Raw genomic sequence first — 27,005 nt, forward strand, 5'->3', positions numbered from 1 at the left:
CCTATGTTATTGTCATAACCACCATTTACTGTACCTTGTTTACCCCTTTTCACAATATTGATGTTACCATAACTAGCCTCTTGACGCCATCGAGCAAATGATAGACAATGATAGACAATCTGACACTATCAAACACAAAAGGGAACATCTTGATTTGATCCGAAAGTGTAATTCATTCAACAAAGAAAAATGTGGTTACTTTGAAGTATCTAAGATAAGATATCACATTAGTTTGTTTTTAGTTCTTTCTACATTATTTACATACAACAATTATTAGCTCATTTTTATCCTTGAATGGAGGAGAAAGGCTCAATGAATGCCTATGTCTGTGCCGAATCATTTCAACAATAGTAAATGCAACTTTATTAGTCATAATACATTTCAGGACATTTACTTTTGATACTTAAGTACATTTGAAGGCAAGTACTTTTGTACTTCCACTCAAGTGGAAATGTAAAAGGAGGACTTTTACTTTTACTGGAGTAACATTTGACCATGTGTATCTCTACTTTCACTCAAGTACAGGATTTGTGTACTTCATCCACCACTGGACATATCTGAGCCATCATATCCTGAAACTGGTGAATGTGCATTGGGAACTGTAAGTGTTATGTCCTTTCGTCTGAGTTGTGGTGACAGCTGAAGGAAGAACTATTCTTTTCCTCCTTCCTTTTTCTCTCATACATGAACTTTTCTCTTCCAAGATAGCATTACATTATGCTCTTTTGCACCTAATATAGCCAATGACTACTTTTTTAAAAATTATTTCTTTTTAACCACTAGGCATAAGTCTGTGCTTAAAACATTGTTTTTTTTAAAAAAACAAAAAAAACAAAGTCCATTTCTAAAGTACGGTAATGATGTTAAGTGCGCTGACCTAAGGATGCCTTACACTATCAACATTTTATTAAAGTACTAGCATTTAATGCTGTCTTTTACTCATGGATTTAATAAACATTTCTGTCACTACAACTCCTCTAACTTCAAATCAATTCACATATGTGTATGTTTATGGTATTTACCAGACGCTTTTGCCCAAAATGACTTACAGTATACTACATTAGTTACAAAAATAACTACATTTAAAACACCCTTTATTTAGACTTAATAAAATATCACATATGACAAACAATTCCTCAATTCAAGCCTAGAATGTATGCACACTAAACACTTAACTAAGCAGAACTGGTTATAAAATCAACTGAAATTACTTACAAGGTGCAAAAGCAACTGGGTCAAAATGTTTTAAAGGCAAATCAATTATGTCACCATGACATCATTTTAGTGAGACAAAACAATGACTATGGACAGCAGCACAGACCCAAGTGTTTTATACGGTCCTAAAAAATACAGTGAAAACTTAAAAATATACAGTGTAAAAACAATTTTGTGCAGCAGGTTTGTAAACTGTGATATACAAAGCAAAGAAAAAATTGTGTAAGAGAACCAACATTCAGGTGACATTCCTTTGCAATGGTCGATGTGCCCAAGAGATTAATGTTTTCATTCCGGCTGTTTCGATGTCCCTAGGGTTAGACTAAAGTCTCACAAAGTTCCTCATGATGTCTTCACTTCCTTAACCTGATTTCTTCAACAAGGTGATAATCTTCTTAAACTTTTGCTTACTTGCAATATCCAGTGCAGTCTCTCCCTTCTGTAAGGTCACAGGAAATTACATCATTAACAAATAACCCTGACACTTAAGATCATCCGCGATTGCGGTCACTATGATCATTTTTAAGCTTTGTTTACAAATAGCTGGACTCTTACAACCAAGTGTGTAACAGTGATTCAATGAAATCATTCTGCAGCCATTATGTCATCATGACTGAGTTCACTGAATGGCATCAGAATGTAGACTAGGTATAATGTATAGTAATGAGCTAAAACAATTTAATATTAAATCAAGAAACACACAGTTGATGAATTTCATCAAGCCAGTACCTTTCCGGAAATGTTGCCATCTTTTTTTTTTTTTGATATTCATTCTGGACATTTCAATATGACTTACATTGTTCTTGATCGAAATGTCTGCTTCTTTTTCGAGTAGCAAAGGCACAATTGTGTTGCTTTTTCTCAGACAGGCATAATGAAGTGCTGTGTTGCCTTTCTGCAAAACAGAAGACTGGCATTCAGCTGCACTGTATCTTAGTCAACAAATCAAGAGCCCCATTCCTCATTTAATTTGGTAGTAAGAAACAGATTCCAGATATGGCCAAATCCCAGGCCAGCTGGGGAGCAAGAGTAGGTGTGAGGGAGAGCCCATTTTCACATCATTGCGAGGACCATGTGGACTGATAATGTGAAACGCATTTCTGCCAAATGTTAGAGCATGCTGAAATGAAGAGAAACAACTCACATAATCTTTGCCATTTACTTCCACTTTGCTGCTCAAAACCAACTTCATTAAATCCTCATTCTTCTTTTGCTTCTCAAGCTGTGTTGATACAAGAGATAATGGTGTCTCGTTAGCATAATATGGAAGTAGGCTAAACACATGTAAACAATTAAACTGTATAAAATACCCAACTACGTGCTGAACACTTGCAATGACACTTGGAAAGGTGCTTTACCAGTATTAGGTATCCGATTAACAGAATTGGCATCATAATGACAATCATGAGGTAGTCCAAAAAGGAGTATGTTCTTTTGGCAGCATAGTGTAAACACGTCCTCTGTTTCTGTGGACAAAAGACAGACATGTTTGTCAAAACAGCGTACTCACTCCCTGGTCGACACTTCTAGAATGATAGCAACTTCTAGAATGCTAACCAATGGGTTCTAAAGGAGTTCACACATGGCACAATGGCTGGGGTCACATTCAGTACTGTCAGTCTGTAAACCACAATAAGACTCATTCACAACACAACTGACTCGCGGTGGCTTTCAGAAACACTCCTGCTGTGGGAGCTGAAAATCACAATACTGCAGCCAAATTGCTTTTTTGGCTTGGTAGACCTTGGATGGTGGTTGAGTCATTATTTCATTTTGTACACACACACACACACACACACACAAACAAACAAACAAACAAACAAACTCACATAAAATTAAATGAAGATGAAGAATGGCACACATGATCTCTAAATCTCATTCCTTTTCAACTTGTAAAACAGAAGTGCCGGCAACCCTCTTGGTTAATTACCTTGTTGCATATGGAAACATCTGCACCCAAGTCCAGCAGGTACTTCACTACATTATGGTTTCCTCTCCGGCATGCAGCAATGATGGGTGTTTCACCAGACGACTCCTCTTGGACATTCAGACTCTTAGGGTTGTCCCTGTAGAGGCGGTAGACTTCATGGACATCATTGTCATAGGCCGCTTGGCACATTGGCTAGGGTAGTAGGATAGAATGATGTTGGATTATATCCCTTTGAATAACTGAAGTTTGTGCTCTGCAGCACTGTAGCTAACCCACTCTGTAAACATAAATAAACACACACACACACACACACACACAAGGATACTACACAGCACCACACTTAAAAAAAAAAACATGCCAAGAAGTCGTGTTAACTTATGACCCAACAGTATGTCAAAGGACAGTCCAGGACTACACAGGAGAGGCTGCTCAGCAGGTTTGACCACATGTGTATCTGATGTAACACACCCTTTTTAAACACATGCTACACCTCGTATACTGACGGTTAGACACATCTCTGGTCATATCCCTATCATCAGTGGGATCTTCAAATGACTGATACTCCCTAAATCCTTTGATTCTCTACAGGACAAACTAAAGCAACATTATAGCGTCAACATTTTACTTTCAGTCTTGATATGATGTATAGTCCTTTCATACAATCCTTTGCCCTGATGTCATCTGAAAATGTTGTTACACCTTATTTAGGTTTGCCAGTTAGGACAGCACGCATGTTTGACTTGGCATGGATAGCCCAGTTACACCGAAAGATGTTGCGTCAATCTGAATAGGAAGATAGGATAATTTTGACTTGAGTAATTGTGATCTTCCTGTCCTATCTTGCACCATACCGAACACATCATGCAACATCAGCAGATGAAGGAACAGTCTAGATGGCTCTGAACCAATTTACCAAATTTACTTGTGCTTCAGAAAAAATAAAACTTTTTAACAGTGTAGAGAATAAAGGCACATGTATGTGACTGTCAATGGCCTAATCAATGAATATGGTGATCAAGATTAAATCATTCATCAGAAAAATCATTAGGCTAGCCTATTTTGGAGCAAAAGTAGACACAATAGCTGTTAAATCACGATAGATAGGAACCATCTTGCAATGCATGGTTGACATTTCTGGCTACCCCAAGAATGCAGTTCTACAAGCATACAACATTTCAGTCTTTTCATCACACACATAGTGCACAGCAAACACGAATTGTCTTATTATGACAGAAAAGCATCAGCTCATTATTATGGAAGCCCATTCCTTGTTGGAAGACGAACAGTATCCTGAGAACAAGCTTGTTACAGACTCCAGCAAATAGCATACTACATTCAATAGTATACAAGTACAGCGCAGTGTATACAACTAAAACTAAACAGCGCAGAACAGAACAGCATGTAGGCTACCGTGATTAGGCAAGTAGGTTAAATGTAGGCTACAGCTACCTCTGAATATAATATCCCCATGTCTTCCAGTCGTCGTGACGTAGGCTATCCTGGTTAACTGAAAACACCTGACTCCAGCCACCCTTCAAGAGAAATGTTTCCCCAGCTTTCTGGAAGTCTTGAAACTTAAAATGACTGATCGGAAGTTGTCATTTTCATCCAGAAAAAATAGAGGTTTTGAAAGCGCCCTGTCACTTCTTTGAGTCAGATTCTATCCGGTCGTTGCTCTATCCCTGCCGACGATTTCCATCATCAGGGGGTAAAGTATGACGCCCTGAGAGATCTGCGTGTCTGAACAAGCGGAAGTCAACAGAGCAATCGCCTCAGGTAAAACAGAAAATTACAGACTCTTCCTTATTAAGGTAGTGGTGAGATTTGAATGTAAATTACCGGTAAGCTAAAAATTAACACTTTGGTCTCGTGTGGTGACATTGTCAGTGTTCAAGATATAGGCCTGACACCTGGGGGGCTTCCTGACCATACAGGTGCGAGAGACCACGTTTACAATAGTTTTTTCCCCCAGTCTGGTAGGCTTACACAATTTAGCCATTAACTAAAAAAGGTCGGAAGAACAAGATAATCAGAACTGATCAGAACAATTGCGCATGGCTCAAAGTCAGTATTTCAGTATCAAAGGCGGTATTTTTAACATGTAAAGCCTGCCATTCATCAGTCCGTAGGCTCGTGCAAAATATCGTTGCAGGAATTTTGCGCCATCTAGTGAATATCTGTGGGAAATTGCAATCAGCCTTGGACATGTCGCTGCCAAGTCTTCAGGCAACATCAGTTGGCTACAGACTAGCTAAATTCCAGGTTTGGAGTTGCGAGCTGCTATTCACGCATGCTCCACCAAAACACGACAAAATCAACACGATAGGCCTACAAAATGTAGATAGGCTACTTTCGAGGCCGCTGTTCGTATGTAAAACAACGATAAATGAAAACGGGGGCATACAGCTATACCTCAATCAGATTGTGAAGGATTGTTTCACTTTGTCCACGGACATCAGGCGTTAATAATCTACAATGGCCTACTGAATCTTATCATCTAATTTCTCATGATGTAGGCCTAGCCTACGAGACTGCAAAAGGAACCAGTATTTTGTTTGAGGGCAGTGCGCGTGACGCGACCAGGCTAACTACAGTAGGTTACGTTGACCAGTGACATTCTGGAGTGGTTTCATCCCCACCCCCTTCAGCTGTCACATTGTAATAACTGCTGCTACAGCCGCCTCGGCGTTGATTTGACTGCGGAGCTTTACGAACCATCTCCGGCGGTCCTTATAGGATATCTGGTTTGAAAGACAGCTTTCAGCCATTTTTATCACCGGTAAACTTTCGTTGAGCCCAGAAACGTGTCTCATTCTGAATAATGGTTTTATGAAGTGACAAAGAAGCATAAACAAAAGCCAAAAAACGCGAGGTTTGGATATAAAAGAGCTCTGCCTTTTATTGACGCCAGGTTTCTGTTTTTGCACTGAATTCTAGCATGTGCTACATGTGACGACAAGGATGCGCGGAGCGTGGGACCAGCAGCAGCCCGGCTGAATAACTGGTAGGCTAGTGTTTCCAAAATATTGCATGTTTTTATTTTGAATATGTCTAAGAATGAAAGTAAATTGAGTCTGATGATGTCCATACCCGATGCTGATTCATACCTCATGTCGATCCTACATTCCCAGGCGATGTGGCTTTGATTGCTGTCGCACTTTTGAGGAGCATAGCACAGGCTATGACTGGATTTGGGCTACTAAAGTCTGTCTTTAAAAGATTATTGTCTTTAACACGCAGAGGTTGGTTAACCAACGACAAGGGGAATACTGAACGTGCATACGACTCGTGGTGAATTGGGATGGAGGCGAACGTATCAGCAACACATCTGGATCAGTCAGTTTGACAGCTGAAATAGCCAGCAGTTACTTGAAACATTGTTTCGTAGCGCAACTATCAAGGTTATGGGGCCAGGTGGCTTATAGGCTACCATGGGAATCGTAAATGCTTGATAAAAAGCAGACTGAATTGATATTTGACCGTGTTTCCCTACTTCAAGTAGGGTAATTAGAATCTCTACAGTAGCCTACACGGCAGTTTATTTTCAGTAAAAAGGAAGTGAAATCACTGCGCCACACAACTTTCACTCAGTAACCTACTTTTTCTTTCAGTCACCTGTGTGGGCACACTCGTGTGTATTTTGTTCATTAACAAAATGTATAGTAGGCTAGCCTAATATAAACAACAGTTGTCCCAGTTTAAGGTTAAAAAGACTAGCCTATATTGATGGGCCAACTTTTCACATTGTATTTAAAACGTGGGGAGATTTGGTCTTAAAGATTGTCTTCTTATCCTAGAGGCAAATTAGTTCACTTTCCCCTGGCAATAGTTAGACATGAAAAACAAGACACTGTTTCCTCATCCTCTTACAATTCAGGTTAGTGGACATTTTTTTCTGACATTCTTCCATTATTAGGGCATCACAAAAGGCTTTGTTAGAACACACAAAACAGCCCCAGTTCTGACATTGGATGTTTTCTACTTGTGTCTTTTCTTTTGCTTGTGGATTGAGCCTGAATATTACATGGCATGGCTGAAGTGATTTGCAGGCAATACAAATAACAGGCAGCACTCTTAAGTGTTCATGGAGGTGAGTCAGCAAGCTTTGCGTTTTTCAAATCGCCACCACAGATGAGCATAATGACTATTAAACTGAAATGTGCGTGAATGCCGGACAGAACAAAACTGTCTTTACCGAAGAGTAGACGAGTTGTGAGCAACATTGATTCTGTGGGTCAGGGACGGGGCGTCTGACTCTCTACTTGCATCAGTACGACCACCCACACAACACAACAGGGGACACGTCTTATACGTTGTCTACCTCAAGACTTGTATTATGAAACTCGCACTCCAACAAGCACCCCCCCACCCCCTTGCCTCTCCCAGGAGATTGATAGATGACTAATAACTTATTATAGCCAAGGTTTCCTTCAACCGCGGAGGCGTGCTTTCATTGCAGGAGTCATTGATTATTTGGTCATCCGTTGACGCTCTGCAGAAGCTCTTTTTTATTTTGTCATTGTTTTCTGTTTGTGTGTGTGTGTGTGTGTGTGTGTGTGTGTGTGTGTCATGTATGTCTCTATGGTAAGTGTATACTGTGAGCTGTATAGGTGTACCTGAATGCCCAGAACTTGTGTGTGTGTGTGAGATTACCCTTTTTGTCGTTGTTGGTGATGATTTGAGCACTTCTAAAGCCCTGAGAAACTACATTAGTTTCACATTAGTCTGAGGGCTTTTAAAAGGTAAACGTGTGATTCTTCAAGTCACCAGAAAAAGAGGCTGTTAACAGCTGACGCGCCCTCCTTACTGATAACTTGTGTGTGTTGCAACTCAAACTAGCTAGTGACCAGGAGGCTACTGTAAACCATTGTCACTAGATCACCCCCCCCCCCCCCCCCCCACACACACACACACACACACACACACACACTCAGCCAAGGGGTGAATCACGTCAAACGAGATTGTAATGACACCAGTAGCTGTTGTTTGATCTCTTCTTTGTTGTTGCTTTTCAGGTAAACCAGACAAATGTTCAAAACATTTATTTTTCTTTGTCTTTTTGTCTTTTCTTATCCTGTTCCCCCTGTGGAGTTTTATCCCAGCGACTGGGGCTGGTTAGCATGGTTATCACAGCTGCATTCTATTTAAAAAAAAAAAAAAACCCTGCAATCTTCCAAAATGGTCTTATGACCCTGAAGGCATATAGAAATGCTAACATATTTGTAATTTGCTGCCATTTCACATGGTCCTGGTATTTCTAAGTGATAAGAGCAGTCATTACCGTTACATGTAGAACATACCTTCCCTGTTATTTGCCTGTGATTTGTCATTAGCAGAAAAGTGACATACCCTTGGTTCAAAATCCAGCTCAGCTCACAGTAGGGATGGCATGGCGTTAAGTTACACCGCTAGCTCACACTATGTACCTATTCTTTACACTACATCTGTTGCATGTTGCCATTGCAGCCTTGGATGGGAACACACTGTAATTGTTCACGTTGGGGAGGGAGGGAGATATCCGACGACCTATTATCAGATGATATACGTCCCAAACCCAGAGTCAAATGCTAATAGAGAAATGTGTTCTTTTTTTTTTATTTTATTTTTTATCAACTGTCAAATGCTCCTTTGAGGTAGACAAAAAAAAAGAAAGCAACCAAGGACTTTTTTTCCTTCTCACATCTCTGTTCACAGTTAAAAGATAGCATACTCAATGAGTCACCATCTTTTTCTGCATGGTTACAAGCTGACATAGCAACAGGAACTGTTTTTTGTGTGTGGAATGCTTTGCAACAGGCTTAGCTATTCAGGAGGAAAAAAAACAAAAACAAAATCAGGTGGCGATTATCCCAGACCTCCTAGTTTTAGTGATGAGCACAGATGTCCTAGTGTCTCTTCAGCAGCATGAAGACCAGCCTCTATCTCTTGTCAGCAGATTAGCATTACGGCATCTAAAACACAAGGGGCTTTGGCTTGGATGCACACACTCCAGCACATTTACTGTAGGGTGAGACAACAGCCGTGCATGAACTGTTGACGGCGGTGCCGCTCGGAAACACTTAGATGACTTATTGCCCTTCAGCAAGGGGAGCGTATCGACCAGGCCTGTGCTGCCCCACCTAAAGCCACTGATATCTGAGCTGAAGTGTCTTCCCCTCTCTCTCCCTCCATCTCTCTTTCTCCACGCTCTTCTCTTTCTCCTTCTCTTTCTTTCTTTCTTTCCTTCTCTCTTTCCATCTCTCTTTCTCTGTCCTATCCCCCCCCCCCCCCACACACACACACACACAGTGAGCCAGAGTCCGGGGGGGCAACAGATGGACTCGCTGGGAAGACTGGAGCCTGCTGTCAGCCTGCCTGCTAGAGACACCATGGAGCAAAGCTTCAGCTTCAACACGTTGGTGAGCACTGGGCACCAGCGACCGTGCGCTCAATTTCAAATGCATTCACGCTCACCACTCAGTCACGCTCACACTCACACTCACCATTCACCACTCATGGTCATGGTCACGCATGCGGTCACACACACAGCCGCGCACAGAGAATGAGTCACACATGTAGGACACACATACAAGTACAGCACACCACACACTCACTTTGAAGCCAACACTCTTTCATGAGTTACCAGAGGATCCCAAATACAAATCATCCTCTGCTTTCCTCCCACCTACACACCTACCTACACAAACCTACACATGCACGCACACACACACACACACACACACACACACACACACACACACACACACAAACTGACACACTGATTAGATATCCAAGTGGATCAAGCTTCACCAAAGGACCATTGACTATAACTAGTACTATCTGTGTGTGTGTGTGTGTGTGTGGTGATGGCGTTACTGGGTTTTCATTTTGAAGGGGGATGGGGGGTGGCGGCGATAGCCCTCGTTATCCTCTGAGTCACTGCCATTAACATTTTCCATGCAGCTGCTGTGTCATTCACACCCCCCCCTTCCTGAAGTGGGAGGAGGGCTGGAACGAGGGAACGGATGTGAGTTCCTTTCTCCTCTCCATCCCTCCATCTATCCTCCCTCCCCTCCTTTCCTCTCCTCCTCCTCTCCCTCCTCTTCCTCATGAATAGATAATTATTAGACAAGGGCTGCGCTATCGCCGTCACCGTCATTAACTGCTTCCTTGGTGGAGGCAGCGTGTGAATCTTTGGCAGTCCGGCAAAAAAAGCTAAACAAAATTGGCTTGCTGGTTTTACTGACTCTGGCTGCTGGTGTGTGTGTGTGGCTGTGCACGTATGTGCGTGCATGTGTGCATGCTATTGTGTGTGTGTGTGTGTGTGTGTGTGTGTGGCTGTGCATATACATTTGTGCGTGTGTGTGTGCGCGCGCGCGCGTGTGCGTATGTGTACGTGCTGTTGTGTTTGTGTGTGTGAGGGCTGTCTTCTCTCCAGTGCGCCGGAAGGCTCTAGAATTTTGATAAGATTCCACCATTCCTTGGTAACCCGCGTGAAAGAGGCCCACTGTTTGGTCATTAGTATGGGCCAAGAGGGGCCAGCGAGTCGAGGCAGCCGAGGCTCTTGCCTTCCGGTCACCCTGCTCTGTTGCGCTCTCTCTCTCTCTCTCTCTCTCTCTCTCTCTCTCTCTCTCTCTCTCTCTCTCTCTCTCTCTCTCTCTCTTGCATCTCTCCCACTTACTCAATCATTCCCTCCCTCTCTCTCTAAAGCACACACACACACATACAAGCACATTTGTTTGTGTGTGTGTGCGCGCACACACGCACGCCTCTTGGTCGTCCACTCGCGTATGCTAGTGTGTGTATGTGCGTGCTAAAGTTCTTTCCGCCTCACGCCTCTGGCTCTGTGGCCCCTGAGAGCTCAACAAGAGTGAGCAGAAGAGAAGAGGAGTGCACATTGTTCTGGAGCAGTGAGCCTACTCTACGTCAGCTTCAACCTCTACACACACGCACGCACACACGCACACACGCACGCGCGCACGCACTGACGCATGCATACACACATTCACACGCTCACGTACACACGCAAGTCAAGAAGAGTGAGCAGTAGAGAAGAGGAGTGCACATTGTTCTGGAGCAGTGAGCCTACTCTACGTCAGCTTCAACCTCTACGCACGCACACACACACGCGCACGCACACACACATTCACACACTCACGTACACACGCAAGTCAAGAAGAGTGAGCAGAAGAGAAATGCCCACTGTTCTGGAATAGGGAGCAGGGAGCAGGGCTGCTGCTGAAGGCAATGCTGGGCCTGTCATGTGGTGTCTCAGGGCCAACACGCTGCTGCTGCTGCTGCTGCTGCTGCTGGGCTGATGTGGGCAAAGTGCTGATGGGGTGGAGTGATGTTACATCCTTGGGACCAACTCTTTCTCTGCCTCTATGTCTCTCCATGTCTCTCTCTCTCACTCTCTCACACACACACACACACACACACACACTCACACTCCCTCACTTTCTTTCTCTCTCTCTCTCTCTCTCTCTCTCTCTCTCTCTCTCTCACACGGACACACCCACATACTCCCTCACTTTCTTTTTTTTTCTTTATCTCTTTCTTGGATTTCTTTCTACCTTTCCTGTGTTGGCTATTCTTTCCATGAATAATATAATTTTCTCTGTGTGAGTTACAGTACTTTGCACCCCCCCCCCCCCCTCTGTTTTTCTGGTCATGATTTATTTCAGCATAAACATCTCTTTGTCTCTTCATGATGCTTGTGTCTCATGCTGGCTTCTCCCTGTTGAGAAAGCTTTGTGCTTTTTTGCTCATTGACGTGGTTCCTCTGCTCATCTTTCTCTGCCCCCCCTCCCCTCCCACACACACACACACACACACACACACACACACACACACACACACACACACACACACACACACACTCAGCCCCCCCCCCCCCCCCTCTCTCCTGCCCACTCCCTGTTATTCTCTCCTCTTCTGAAATCGATAGTTGGGCAATTCCACGCAAAACTGTCACATCCATAACGGCAACTAAATACCATGGCATAGTGTTGGCGTTATGGATGTGACAGTTTTGCATGGAATTGCCCAGCTCCTCTTTCCCTTCCTCTGTCCCCTTACTTTCAATTTAACCTCATGCTATGCCATTCTATTCTATTCTTTTCTCAAATATCAAACCAGGCCTTTGTGTGCGTGTGCGCATGTGTGTCAGGGTTCAGGTTCAATTTACTGTATTTGTCTAAATTTGGTTTGCAGTGAAGAGGCCTCATTCATGCACATAAATCGTTTATGTTAACACTCCGCACTCCCAAATAGTTAGTCAATCAATAAATATAGATAAAATTAATAAATAGAGTAAGAGTAACAATAGAAGTAATAAATAACTGAAATACATATATACATACATAAAAACCTCCTCTAATCTTACTAATTTATTCATCTTTGTAAGAGCTGCTGGAACTTTTATAATTTTGTTCTATACGTTCTGAACCGTTCTTTTCTACACGTTCTAAAGGAGAGAAGCTGCATGTCAATGTGCAAAGGGTGCAAGCTGTCACTCAAAATTGAGCTAGTTATTCACTTCAACTGCCTGAGCATGCGTGGGTGTGCACAAGGTCTGTGTGTGTGTGTGTGTGTGTGTGTGTGTGTGTGTGAGTGAGAGGGAATGAGCGTGTGAGTGCACAAGGTGTGTGTGTGTGCACAAGATCTGTGTGTGTGTGAGTGCACAAGATCTATATATATATATATATATATATATGTGTGTGTGTGTGCACAAGATCTATGTGTGTGTGTCTGTGTGTGTGTGTGTGTGTGTGTGTGTGATCTGTGTGTGTGCGTGTACAAGATATATGTGTGTGTGTGCATGCATATCTGTGTCTAAGGGTATGTATGTGTCTGCATGAGAGTACATTCATTCATGCCTGTGTGTGGTTGTATCTGATGGAGGTCACACTCCAGAGGGTAGCTTAATGTTTGTGCTCCCCGAAGCATGTGAGTAAGTGCCACCATTTCCCCCTTTCCCCCACTGCTCCGAAGAAGAAGCTGGCGGCAGTACCGGATCACACCGACGTGAGCCTGACCGCGGCGGAGCGCGTCCGTGCCCTCAGCAAGATGGGCTACAACATCGAGATCAACGAGGAGGTGACGCCACGGCGATACTTCCGCTCCGGTGTGGAGATGGAGCGCATGGCCGCCGTCTACCTGGAGGAGGGCAGTCTGGAGAACGCCTACGTGCTCTACAACAAGTTTATTACGTGAGCACGCACACACACACACACACACACACACACACACACACACACACACAGCCTGGAGAATGCCTACGTGCTCGACAACAAGTTTATTACGTCAGCATACACACACACACACAGCCTGGAGAATGCCTACGTGCTCTACAACAAGTTTATTACGTGAGCGCGCACACACACACACACACACACACACACACACAGACAGCCTGGAGAATGCCTATGTGCTCTACAACAAGTTTATTACGTGAGCGTACACACACACACACACAGCCTGGAGAACGGCTACGTGCTCTACAAGTTTATTACATGAGTGTACACACACACACACACACAAACAGCCTGGAGAACGCCGACGTGCTCTACAACAAGTTTATGACGTGAGCGTGCACACACACACACACATATGCATCCACATACATAAACATGCACAGAGGCACACATTGAGCTGGGGGAACACACACAAAATTAACACATATACTAATGCATACAAGCTGTACAACAAACGTGTGTGTGCTTACATTTGCTTATATGGTTCCTTATGTACTTGATGTATCTCTGGAAGGTGTTTGTCAGAATATAATATTTAATTGCATCTAGTTGCCGCTGAAGTTGTTGAGTGAGAATATGGTAAAATGTCCAACACGCATATTCACACATTCAGTGAAATATTTTTCTTTTTGAAAATATATACATTTTTGATATATAATTTTACATCACAGTTTATTTGTGGAGAAGCTCCCCAGCCACCGGGACTACCAGCAGTGTAGCGTGCCAGAGAAGCAAGTCATCATGAGGGTAAGAGCTACCGACTGCATCTCCATGGCACCTCTAGCCTAGCGCTAATCTGATTAGCATCATGGCTAATTAGCACGGGCTGGCATGTTAGCGCTCTGTTTAGGTTGTGCCACCGCGGGTATAACGCCCTCAGAGGCTTATGGCCAACACACATTCTCATTACTGTAATACAGTGGCATTAATGAAATCTCTTAACTTAAATCTCTTAAGTCCCATATACCACGGAGAGGCTACTGTTCCTGTGTTGGGTGACAGAATCCTTATTGAAGTTTGGGACCTTTGGGTTAGTGGGTTTGTGGATGCACTGAAAATGCTTGTATGCAACACTGTAATGGTAGAGGAGGCAATAGTCTGTGATAGTGTGTGTGTGTGTGCTTGTGCTTGTGCTTGTGCTTGTGCTTGTGCGCACGCGGACCTGGACTGGTTGTATATCTCTTTGTGTGTGTATGTGTCCTTTCTCATCTCCGTGCTTTTCTTTTTCATGTGCTTCACGCTCTTATTGATCTAAACCTGCACTATGATCTCAGGAAATAGAAAGCACACAAATATCCTGACCAAAACAGACACACACACAAGCACTGAAAGGCAGATAGTGGTTTCATGTTTTTCTACCAACTCATCTCAGTTTTTTTCCTCCTTCCCAGAAATTGCAAGAAGTGGCTTTTCCACGGAAGGACCAGCTCAAGAAGCTTCTGCACGAAAAGTACAGCAAAGAGCACAGCGAGTACTTGAAGCGGCAGGTGGGCCACACCATCTGAAGCGTGTTTGTGTGTGTGTGTGTGTGTTAATATGTGATTCCAATTTAAACTCCCTTTGGCATGTGTGTTTACTAAGTGTGCCAGTAATCTGTGTACCCTAAGCCCAATTTAAACTCCCTTCAGCATGTGTTCCCTGTGTTCCCTATGTTCCCTAAGCCTTAAGTGTTCTCTGTGTGTGTGTGTGTATTTTTGTGTGTGTGTTTGTTCATATGTGATTCCAATTTAACTCCCTTTGGCATGTGTGTTTACTAAGTGTGCTGGTTATCTGTGTACTCTAAGCCCAATTTAAACTCCCTTCAGCATGTGTGTTTACTAGTGGGGCTGTTCCCTGTGAGTGTGTGTGTGTGTGTGTGTGCACATGAAGTTGTGTCTGTGTGAGAAGTGTGTGTTTGTGTGTTGATATATGATTCCAATTATGTGGTCCCCAAGCCTTGTGTGTGGCAAGCTAAGTGGTATCTCTCTCACACGTGTGTGTGTGTGTGTGTGTGTGTGTGTGTGTGTGCACATGAAGTTGTGTCTGTGTGAGAAGTGTGTGTTTGTGTGTTGATATATGATTCCAATTCTGTTGTCCCCAAACCCTGTGTGTGGCAAGCTAAGTGCTATCTCTATCTCACACGTGTGTGTGTGTGTGTGTGTGTGTGTGTGTGTGTGTGCACATGAAGTTGTGTCTGTGTGAGAAGTGTGTGTTTGTGTGTTGATATATGATTCCAATTCTGTTGTCCCCAAACCCTGTGTGTGGCAAGCTAAGTGCTATCTCTATCTCACACGTGTGTGTGTGTGTGTGTGTGTGTGTGTGTCCAGAGCCAGGTGGCGTGCGCGGCGCAGCAGGGCTGTGACGAGCGTCTCCAGCGCCTGTCTCTGCTGGAGGAGGAGCGCCAGCGCGTGCAGCACCTCCGCCGCATGCAGATCGAGTCCGAGCAGTTCCGCTACTTCGAGGACCAGCTGCGGCGCCAGGAGCTGGCCAGCCGTCGCCAGGACGAGCCCGTGGCTACGGCGACGGCCGCGACCGGTGCGTCCGGCAAGGTGCCTGAACAGACGGACGGCTCGTGTCTCTCGCACGGCACCAAGAACCACGTACGCTTGGACCCCAACCGCAACAAGAGCCCGGCGGCATCCGGCACCGGAAACAACGCCGTGCCTCAGGTCAAGCCGGCCGCCACCTTAGCCGCAGTGCAGAGTGAGTGCTGGGGCGGTTTGTGGGGGTTGATGGGAGTTGGAGTTTAGTTTAAATAGCTTCTCTCCCAACATGGTTTTTAGTCTTCTGACCGCTCAGGTTTGCTTCTTTTTCTGTCTTTTCTCTTTGTCAGTCTCTTGCACTTTCTTTGCCTGGACTTGATTCTCTTTCTCTCTTTCTCTTTCTATTTCTTTCTCTGCTGTTTGTTTTGTTCATGGGCATGATGGAGTTGGCATTTCCGTTGGCATTTTGTTCTCTCTGTCTCTCATTCTGGGCTTTCAGTAAGTTGTATAGCATGCAATGCAGTGTGTTCACACCAACCTCTACAGTTTGGTTTTCGCAGCATACTCTACTGTATCGTAACGCCTCCAATTACCACCACTTTCGTTGTTTGATGTTTTTTAATACTAAAAATAGCATTTCATAAATGAACCTTACATTTTTCAGTAGCCATAGGTGTGTAGATTTGAACCAAATCTGGTTTGGTTCTTACCGGGGCTTTTACTACCTGAAATATCCGATTTTGTTTACCACACTCGGAGGTTAGTGCTGGCCTGGTGGGTCGCCTATTTATGCCATTTCAATGGCACATGAACGGTTAGACCGAGAATTCTCGTCATGAAATTAAAATTTCACTGGAGCTCCAAGCGGATTTGTACACGCAGCTTTACAACACTGTTTACAGCTCTTTGAGTCTCGGTAAAATGTCATTTTTGGTACATAGCTACAGGGCTGCCAACTCTCACGCATTGGCCGTGAGACACACACATTTGATTAGTTTCACATGCTCACACGCCACACCCCCCGATTTCTTACGCTGAAGTGTCAACCCGGTCAGTCAATGCCTGAAAGATGAGTTGATTTAGATCTACCTGTTGAGCCACTCGTGGTCGACTAGTGCTTTCAGAGACCGTGAACTTGCGATTTAACATGCAATTTAATCATTTTGCACACAGTGCACACCCATTACTCTCGGTCAAATATCTCACTAACCCTTCACACAACACATGGCAAACCCAATATCACAATAAACAGCAAACCCTACCGAATACGAGGATATAAAGCATGCCTCTGTACAATAAGTGGTTCCTGAGTTATCCGGTTTTTCAAATTGCAACACATTTCTACATAGCCTAGTCTCATTCGGGCGAAATTATAATGTATTCTAATGTAAACTATTTGTCAGTACATACATTTTTGCAAATTGCTCAGCCATAGATTATCCCACTATCATGGTTCTTATATTGCCAGGTTCCAGCCAATCCCATATTCACAGATGCAGACGAAAATCCAATAATGAGACACAAATATTTTTTTTCTTGATATAAAGCCTGATATAAGCCATATGCAAACATTCACAATAAGTTCCCAGATATGGGTACTTCCTGAAAAAGGAAGAGCATGTAGGCTATAGGCTAGATGGTCATTACAATGACTAATATCTTATCTTAAATGAACTAGCTGAATAACACAGGTGACCACTTCTGCATAATTTCATGGAGTGCTGAAATGTACACACATGTTTGACCATTTCGAAACTGTGAAATGTAGCATATATGTTTTGTGGTTGTGAACGTATTGCAATATCACCATAAATATTCCACCTGTGTGTGCATGGTTATAATGTGCAATGAAGTGCAAAATAGTTTAGGCTACAGCACAAATATTTCCATAAAAATAAGCGAGTCTGACCTCTGAATTTATTTTGAAAGTGCACCCAATTGATGCATTTAAAAGTTAAAATATACAAACATTCCTTAAATTCTTACAAAACACCCTTAGGACGACACAACATCAGATGAACGCAGGTTCAGACCGAGGTCCTAGTAGTAGGCCTAGATCCCTTTGATACCAATGTTAATTTAACTCTGGGACCCTGGTCCCTACACCCGAGAACCACTAGTATACGTATATATTTTTTTTTTGCTGTACGGTAATAATGCTGCTGAATGAGCCAAATAAATATTTCCTATGTAGTACTCCTACTCAGCAAAATTTTGGCTGGCCCCACCAAATCTCACTCCAAGGTTTTTTGAAAAGTTGGCAGCCCTGTAGCTAATTTAGATACACCTATGGTGTGGGTGCTTGCGTTTCTTTAGGAATCCGCCGTCTTGGTTTGTATAGAAATGGATATTAAGTGACACATACACGCAAGACGGTGGAAATACAGGACCGGCGGAAATAGGGGGAGTTCAGATACGTTGTTCCGATACTCTCTCACTTTCTTACTGTTTTACCTCTGATTCCTCCCTTCATTTTCTCTGTTTAGCCCACCTCTCTCCCTCCCGTTCTCTGCCTCTCTCTCTCTCTCTCTCTCTCTCTCTCTCTCTCTCTCTCTCTCTCTCTCTCTCTCTCTCTCTCTCTCTCTCTCTCTCTCTCTCTCTCTCTCTCTCTCTCTCTCTCTCTCTCAATCCCTCTCTCTCTCTCTCTCAATCCCTCTCTCTCACTCACTCTCTCTCTCAATCTCTCTCTCTCTCACTCACTCTCTTTCTCTCTCTCTCTCTCTCTCTCTCTCTCTCTCAATCCCTCTCTTTCTCTCTCTCTCTCTCTCTCTCACTCACTCTCTCTCTCAATCTCTCTCTCTCTCTCTCTCTCAATCCCTCTCTTTCTCTCTCTCTCTCCCCTCTTTTGTGGGGATATAATAGAAGCGTGCTCTGCCTGATGCTGATGACTCATGGTCTAATGGATGTAAATGGTCGTCCTCCATTCATTATTTATTTACTCCTTTAATTCCCAGCTGGTCCCAGGTCAGTCGCAGCCAAATAAGGTTCTCCGAACTCATGGCTCCAAGTGCTCATTACCAATCTGCAGTATTTTTCCCCTCACCTGTACTCGGAACAGTGTGTAAGGGGATGCGTTATTTATTTTTACAGTTTTATTTTGACAATTTGACCCGGAGTCAGTGAAAGCCTCTGAAACAGGATCTGAGGATCTGAAACATGATGGTTTTTAGTCATCGGTTTTGTCTCTTCTTTGCACACTAGCTAGTTAAGGTGTCTTGCATCCATATCTTACTCACACTATTTACATCAATTCACTGTTCAACAAGTCCTTGTTGGCTGAAAAATATGTTAAACCTGGAACTAAATCAGTTGATTTGTGCGTCCTACCAGCAATCTTATTCCCTCTTTAAGACAATAAGTGTGTTTTTCCATGTCTTTGCATAGACCAGTGGATGGGTCAGGGTACATGCACGCTTACAATGTATGTGCACATTTGTCCACTGTTCTCAAACACGTACAACGCTGTATGTCTTTGTTTATTGGGGATTCTTTTTTTTTTTAATGTTCTGAAAAGACTATGTTCTGAAAAGACTTTCAGTGGTCAGTAAAAGAGTCTCCATGTTGTTTTTTCCTACTGTTCTCAAACCAGATCACATATGGCTGTCTGTATTGATCATTACTGTTGTGGTGTCTTTTCTCTGTTCTCAGATCAGCGAGTAGATGGTCTGAGGCGCGTGCTCGTGCCCAGGGACCTGACGCACCGGTTCCTTCTACTGGCCGACAGCAACACGGCGCGGGGCATCGAGACATGTGGGGTGCTCTGCGGGAAACTGGTAAATCTGCACTTCATCCCTAATCCCTAATCTTATTCTCAATCCTAATCTTAATCCAGGTATTCAGTCATAGCATATTCATCTATCCACACTCAGATTGTCTTACAGTGTGAGGGATACATAATTCTGACCACAGCAGATGTCAAGATCTTACCTTCCTGAATCACACTGATTATATGGTGATTTCTGTTCATATTACCAAGGAACAGTACTCCTTTTAAATGTGCCTATATTAAGGTTCATCGGCTAATTAGCATTTTCATTCGTACAGCAGTTGTAACACAATGTAATGTAACAGTGTGAAGTCTTAGTCACTAGCACCTTAATCACCACCTAACGCAGTCATAGCTGCCAGAGACGTGCTGCTCAGTCCATTTGGTCCACCATCCGGTCGAAGTGACCATTCAACTAATTAGTCACGCGGAAATGACTGGGAATTGTTTTTCATCAGAACAGCTCATTTTTTCAAACTGAAATATAAAGGGTGATCCATAAGAGGCAGCCGCACACAGCTCTACTTGCCAGAAAGTACATTATACACAATGTAGCTAATACACAGGTAATTAAACCGCAGGACAGTATTGTATGCAAATAATAGTAATTAAAAAAACAAAACAAATATTGTAATTAGTGTAACCTACGGCCTCTCGGGGCTTATTGCTTAAATAAACCTTAGTTAAGGTACTGTGTCACCAGGAGATGAATGCCTCTTTTTTATGAGCTGTGAGCTGTGGGTGTGTAACTAAGTTGTGTTTGTATGGGAGTTGGATGCCACACCCTTATAGCCCAGGTTGTCTAACCGACTGAAGTGCCTGTGGGGCTGTGGTGAATTGGAAAGTTGCCTTCTCCATTGTGGTGTTATCAGCCATTTAATGTTCAAAGTTCAAGAAGGCATTGTTTTCATGTGTGTTCATTGTTATGACAATGCCTATAATCGCCTGTGTGTGTGCGTGCGTGCGTGCGTGCGTGCGTGCGTGTGTGTGTGTGTGCGTGCGTGCGTGTGTGTGTGTGCGTGTCGTTGACGGGTCTGAACCAGATTTAAGGGTGGCAATAGTAGAAAAGGTCATGGATCACCTCAGCAAAGATCACATTTCGTCTCCGAGTTCATGCGTCTAACTCTCTATTGTGTTCCTCCACGTTTGGAACACGTTTGAATGGTGTGGCGTTGTCTTTGTTCCTCTTATCTCCATGCATCTCAAATGGCCCATTAATGTCCTGTCTTATATTTACAGTCAATACATTGTGTCTATATGGTGAAGAGTCCCTCATAGACAATATACACCCCCAGATCTTTATTATGTAAACAGTGCCTAATGGTTGTTTAGCCGGGCTTAGGTGTACTGTTATCACTCCTCAGCAAGTGAGTAGCGAAAAGGGTTGACAGCTGATGACCGCTCGTCCATGTTTATCTGGTACGGAAAGAGGACCTCATGAGATTAGATGTTTCTGCCTCTATCCTGGCCGCATTATCAACCTGTGTGTAATCAACTGAGGTCATTCTTCTCTTTAGAAAGGTGTTTTTGAATGATTAAATTTCAAATTGAAGGGAATATGTCACAGCAGAGACCTTGATTTTTATATTTTTGTTTTTGCAAGTGTGTGTGTGTGTGTTAGTGAGAGGGAGAGATTGAGATCAGTTGTGCGACTTAGTTATTGTGTGTGTGTCTGTGTGCTTGCTTGCTTGCATATGTAAAGATGGTAAACTAATAAAGGTGTGTGTACTTCCTCCAGACTCATAACGAGTTTGTGCTGACCCACGTGATCGTCCCCAAGCAGTCGGCCGGGCCAGACTACTGCGACATGGAGAACGTGGAGGAGCTCTTCAACTACCAAGACCGCCACAGCCTGCTCACACTGGGCTGGATCCATGTAGGTGGCACACACACACACACACACACATAAGCACACAAATGCACACACAGACACACACACACGAGCACACACACATAAGCACACACATACAGTATACACACACAAACACACACACACATACACACACACAAATCGAACTCAGAACTAGTCTGCGTCTGAATAGAATGGAAACCTATCTATGGTGATAAACATCATGTAGTATTCCACAGCTAAAGAGGAAGCCGTGAATGTGGCAGAGCTGTGCTACTGACCTAGTATTTGAAGTATCTGTGGCGCCTCTAGGGGTCAGAGGTTAACCAAACAATATGTTGTGGTATATGAGCGAGCACCAGAGTACAAAACCCTCCTTTCTGAAACACACTGGCCTGCTTGGCCTACCGTCTCCACACAGTCTCTGATTAGCATTGTCTGGAGGCTGAGGTCTCTGTCTGTGTGGTGGTCTGGCCTGAGGTAACTGGAGCAGCTTGCTGAAAAACTGCTGCAGTGTTACAAACAGGGGAGAAGCCAGAGCCTGCCAAGGTGACCGGCAACCGGCAACCGTACACACACACACACACACACACACACACACACACACACACACACACACACACGCGCACACACACCTCATTGAAAGACTTATTATGTGCATAATCAGCAGGTGCTTCTAAAGTCAGAGGTTTGGCATGGAAACTGACAATAGCCTGAGCAGCTAACCGATGACAATAGCTTGAGCAGCTAACCGATGACCATAGCCTGAGCAGCTAACCAATGCAGTGTCAGATCAGTTCTGGCTCTGACCCAGCCCAGGTCCGATAGAGGCCCTCCAGAACTGGGCCTCAGAGTTAGATCTCAGCAGTCCAGGTAGAGTGGGTCAGGTTTTGACGTGTGGTTGTTCAGGGTCGTGCCAGGAGATTACTGTAGTGTGCTGGGCGATGGTAGCGTAGTGGTTAAGGAGCTGGAGCTGGGCTAGCATGCAGTAGCCAGACAAAGCTGTGGGTTCAACAGTGGCTGCCACCGTCATGCCCTTGAGCAAGGCACTTTCCCCTGGGTTGCTCCAGGGAGATGGGCTATGGTAGCGTAGTGGTTAAGGAGCTGGGCTAGCATGCAGTAGCCAGACAAAGTTGTGGCTGCCACTGTCATGCCCTTGAGCAAGGCACTTTACACTCAGTTGCTCCAGGTAGGCCCTTGTAATACAGTAATAGACATATGTAAGTCACTTTGGACGTCTTTTGGAGCGTCAGCCAAATTTAAAATAAATAAATGGTGTCCACGTCAGCCGTCCATCAGCGTAGCAGGAGAAGAGCAAAAGCTGGAGGAGTAATTTCAGAAATTATTACAAATTATTTTTATTTTTTTTGTAATTCTAACAGGAAAAGCCCTGGCTTGACTGGCTTGAGTATGGATGTGTGTGTGTGTGTGTGTGTGTGTGTGTGTGTGTGTGTGTGTGTGTGTGTGTGTGTGTGTGTGTGTGTGTGTGTGTGTGTGTGTGTGTGTGTGTGTGTGTGTGTGTGTGTGTGTGTGTGTGTGTGTGTGTGTGTGTGTGTGTGTGTGTGTGTGTGTCTCCTGTCTAGTATCTCATATTTATCATTGTATCATTGTTGGGGCAGTTGTAGCCTACTGGTTAGCACTTCGGACCTGTAACCGGAGGGTTGCCGGTTCGAACCCCGACCAGTAGGCACAGCTGAAGTGCCCTTGAGCAAGGCACCTAACCCCTCACTGCTCCCCGAGCGCCGCTGTTGATGCAGGCAGCTCACTGCGCCGGGATTAGTGTGTGCTTCACCTCACTGTGTGTACACTGTGTGCTGTGTGTGTTTCACTAATTCACGGATTGGGATAAATGCAGAGACCAAATTTCCCTCACGGGATCAAAAGAGTATATATACTATATACTTATACTTATATATGTGCTTGTTTTCCAGACCCACCCGACCCAGACGGCGTTTCTGTCCAGCGTGGACCTGCACACACACTGCTCCTATCAGCACATGCTGCCCGAAGCCATCGCCATTGTCTGTGCTCCCAAGCACAATGAGTGAGTTCCTGTGTGTGTGTGTGTGTGTGTGTGTGTGTGTGTGTGTGTGTGTGTGTCTCTCTCTCTCTCTGCCTGTCAGACTGTCTGCCTGTCTGACTGTTTGTCTCTCTCTCTCTGTCTGTCTTGTCTATCTGTCTGTCTAATTTCTGTTTGAGTCCCACTGAGTATGCTTCAGTGTGCCTATAGGTTTATTCGTGTCTGTCTGTGTGTGTGTATGTGTGTGTGTGTGTGTGTGTGTGTAGGCAGGCCTGCTAGGCTGGTCATCATTACCAGCTATTGTGTGTGCTCTGAAGGAAGACTTTAATGCATTTGGGACATATGATGTCACTGTGTGATAAGTGTTTTTGTGTAACATGAGGTGTGTGTGTGTGTGTGTGTGTGTGTGCTTGTTTGTGTTTCAGCACAGGAGTGTTTAGACTCACCAGCTCGGGGATGGGGGAGGTGGCCGGCTGCAGACTGAAGGGCTTTCATCCGCATTCAAAGGATCCACCTCTATTCACTGTGAGTCACACACTGTGTGTGTGTGTGTGTGTGTGTGAGAGAGAGAGAGAGAGAATGTGTGAGAAAATGTGTTTGTACGCGTTTGTTTGCACATGGTAGTGTTTTTGTGCACTGATATGAACTGAGGAGGAGTAGAATGTTTTTTTTTGACACATTCAGACTTACAGTGCACCAGTGCTTTGGGACGAAATATATTTGGGCTATTGGGTGTTTGGGTTTAGTTTTGATGACACTGATGATGCTGTATATCACTCACGGAGAAGGGAAGAGAAGAAGAGAAAAAAAGAAAGAAAGAAACAGAGATTGAGAAAAGGAGAAATGTATGTGTACTCGGCGTACTCCATTTTGTAGGGGCAGCCGTGGCCCACTGGTTAGCACTCTGGACTTGTAACCGGAGGGTTGCCGGTTCGAGCCCCGACCAGTGGGCTGCGGCTGAAGTGCCCTTGAGCAAGGCACCTAACCCCTCACTGCTCCCCGAGTGCTGCTGTTGTAGCAGGCAGCTCACTGCGCCGGGATTAGTGTGTGCTTCACCTCACTGTGTGTACACTGTGTGCTGTTTGTGTTTCACTAATTCACCGATTGGGTTAAATGCAGAGACCAAATTTCCCTCATGGGATCAAAAACGTATATATACTTATACTTATACTTGTAAAAACATTTGGTAACACTTTACTTGACAGTATCGACATAAGAGTGAAATGACGCTGTCATGAACACATGACACTGTCATGACACATGAACCCTAACCCCAATACACTTAATCACAGAAGTCTTATGTCATAAACGTTTATGACTTGTTTATGACACATTCAAGACAGTGTCATGTCACTCTTATGTTGATACTGTCAAGTAAAGTGTAACCAAACATTTAGTGTCCTCGGTGCCGTTCGTTGACTTCATGTTCATTCTCTGCAGATCTGCAAACACGTTGTCGTGAAAGACACCAAGACAACGGTACTAGACCTCAGATGACAGGGGAGCCGGAGACAAGAACCTCATAACGCAGTGAACATGACCGCAAGCTCTTTTTTGCAGAGGCCGACCGGTCCTATTTTTATCTCTGTTTACATGAAGGCTTTTGTATCTATTTATTTTGAACTGAAGTACTGTGGATTTGCTTCTTTTTTTTTTGCCGCCCTGAATGTTGTGAAGACGTTTTGATGCCGGTGCCCTGGAGTTGTTCTGAACTTGTGTTGTTTAATATATTTTTATTATTATTTTGGAGGAGGGTACTTTCTCTTACTCCTTACTATGCTCTTAAATAGTTTGTTAATATAATCCGTGAGTACATCCACTAAACGAAACCTGGGGGGGGGGGGATGCTCCAAGAACGTGTGAGGGGTAAACTTACTCAGGTTTATCACTAAACCAGATTCTTGGAATACCCCACTGCTCTTGGAAGGATAATAATTTTGTGATCAAATATATGCAGGTTTTCATTTGAACACCAGATGGCATTGTAGATCCATTGGAAAGTGCCAGAAAAGCTATGGTGATTTTTATCGATGCCTTCAGAAGGACAAGCCGATTGACTTCAACTCGGCTTCGTGTACAGATAATGAAGACTTGAGTTTGTAGACATTGATGTGTTGACCATTCAATAATTTTCAGTATTCAGCCTGTGGTTTTGGGCTGGTCTAAAAACTTGAAGACATTTTGGCATTTTTACTTTCTACTTTGTCTGTGAAATTGGTTAGTGGCCAACAGTCTCCCAGTCAATAATGGAGAGAACTCAATAAGATGTCAGGATGTGAATGGTACCGTCACCAGACTTCGCTGAGCCATATCGGATGATCTAGTCAGTCACACAGTGTTCTAGTCTTTATTCCCTTTTGCCATATTTTGTTTGTAGTGAAGAATGTGTGTTTTTCTTTTTTTCTCCTTAGTGTTAAGTGATGTTGTAGATGCATTTTAAAGTTCTGTGTTAGTATCAAGCTCTTTATGTTGTTCACTTCTCAAGCCAAGCACACAGGTACGTCTGGCCTTCTGGTGGTATGATTGCTTAAGTTGGGAGAAAATGTGTGAGAATGATCAAGAAAACACAGACAACGAACACACACACACACACACACACACACACACACACACACACGTGTACATACTGTACACACACACACACACAAAACCAAAGGAGTTTTCAGATAAAACCCCCTAAAGGCCTTAATGGGAAAAGCTGTTCCTTTGTTACCCCCATATCTGTAGTCCAGCCCTACCACACACTCCCCCACTCCCTACCAGAACTCAGGTCCCCCCCCCCCCCCCCCAACACACACACACATATACACACACACACTCAGAAATCACATCATCAGTATACCGACAGCCACACTCCTACTCAAAATACCGTATTTCAAATACCGCCATTGAACAATCTTCTTCATTATATATTTTATTGCTGTTTTTTTTCCCTCAGACGTATAACTGTAGATTTTTAGGTGGTTGAGTGTGTGTGTGTGTGTGTGTGTGTGAAGCAAAACCTCAAAGCGAAATAAACAAATGGCTCTTGTGGCTATAGTGTCAGTTGTTTAAAGAATGATGTTATCTTTTCTTCCCCCTGTTTTACTCTTGTTTTCATTAGTTTGATTGTTTATGAAGGTCTCTGTTGTGCAGCTGTGTAGTGTTGTATAGTGTTGTGTTGGGTGGGGGGAGGGGGTAAAACATTGTCTAAAGGTGTGTTGCTGGAGGAGACTTTGTGTCATATCTATCTATGTCTGCTGCTCCCTGTGTGAGGAATGAATGTCGGAGGTTGGTCTTGTGCGACACACATGCTTAGAATGTGCATTAAGGATATCGTCATGGATACCTTTTTTTCCACTGACAATTTGTTATTAAAGAACGGTTGGTTAAAAAAACATGTCCTCCAGCGTTTGGTCTCCTTTTTCTGATCATTCTGTTTTAACGAAACGTGCAAGATGATTAAATAGACTCAAGAGCAGTATGTTGATTGATCATGATGATGTGAGGTGGTCTCGAGTAATATGTCTCATATAAGGGTTAGTCCAG

The 27,005-nt window shown here is 43.8% G+C and overlaps 2 protein-coding genes across 7 annotated transcripts; one reads left to right on the top strand and one right to left on the bottom strand.

Moving 5' to 3' along the window:
- Positions 1 to 1,077: 1,077 nt before the first annotated feature.
- ankrd22 (ankyrin repeat domain 22) lies at positions 1,078 to 4,819 on the bottom strand. Its single transcript, XM_042083523.1, has 6 exons — positions 4,595 to 4,819; positions 3,146 to 3,337; positions 2,574 to 2,681; positions 2,360 to 2,437; positions 2,012 to 2,110; positions 1,078 to 1,654 (listed from the first exon to the last, which is right to left on the bottom strand). Exons 1-6 carry the CDS (start codon positions 4,613 to 4,615, stop codon positions 1,577 to 1,579), a joined length of 576 nt encoding a protein of 191 aa, XP_041939457.1. The 5' UTR covers positions 4,616 to 4,819; the 3' UTR covers positions 1,078 to 1,576.
- stambpl1 (STAM binding protein-like 1) lies at positions 4,785 to 26,854 on the top strand. 6 transcript variants are annotated; one of them, XM_042083513.1, is made up of 13 exons: positions 4,832 to 4,921; positions 5,033 to 5,079; positions 6,083 to 6,149; positions 9,434 to 9,543; positions 13,118 to 13,335; positions 14,052 to 14,127; positions 14,772 to 14,867; positions 15,687 to 16,062; positions 19,491 to 19,615; positions 21,347 to 21,484; positions 23,389 to 23,501; positions 23,903 to 24,002; positions 24,918 to 26,854. In XM_042083513.1, the coding sequence occupies exons 4-13, from the start codon at positions 9,460 to 9,462 to the stop codon at positions 24,972 to 24,974; spliced, it is 1,383 nt and encodes a 460-aa protein (XP_041939447.1). In that variant the 5' UTR covers positions 4,832 to 4,921; positions 5,033 to 5,079; positions 6,083 to 6,149; positions 9,434 to 9,459; the 3' UTR covers positions 24,975 to 26,854. The 6 variants fall into 6 exon arrangements, with proteins under 6 accessions (XP_041939445.1, XP_041939447.1, XP_041939450.1 ...); XM_042083511.1 differs by lacking the exon at positions 5,033 to 5,079 and having other exon boundaries at positions 4,785 to 4,921; XM_042083516.1 differs by lacking the exon at positions 9,434 to 9,543 and having other exon boundaries at positions 13,121 to 13,335.
- The last annotated feature ends 151 nt before the right edge of the window (positions 26,855 to 27,005 follow it).

The sequence above is a fragment of the Alosa sapidissima genome, chromosome 24, assembly GCF_018492685.1.
Source record: "Alosa sapidissima isolate fAloSap1 chromosome 24, fAloSap1.pri, whole genome shotgun sequence".
In the NCBI taxonomy this organism is placed as follows: domain Eukaryota; kingdom Metazoa; phylum Chordata; class Actinopteri; order Clupeiformes; family Clupeidae; genus Alosa; species Alosa sapidissima.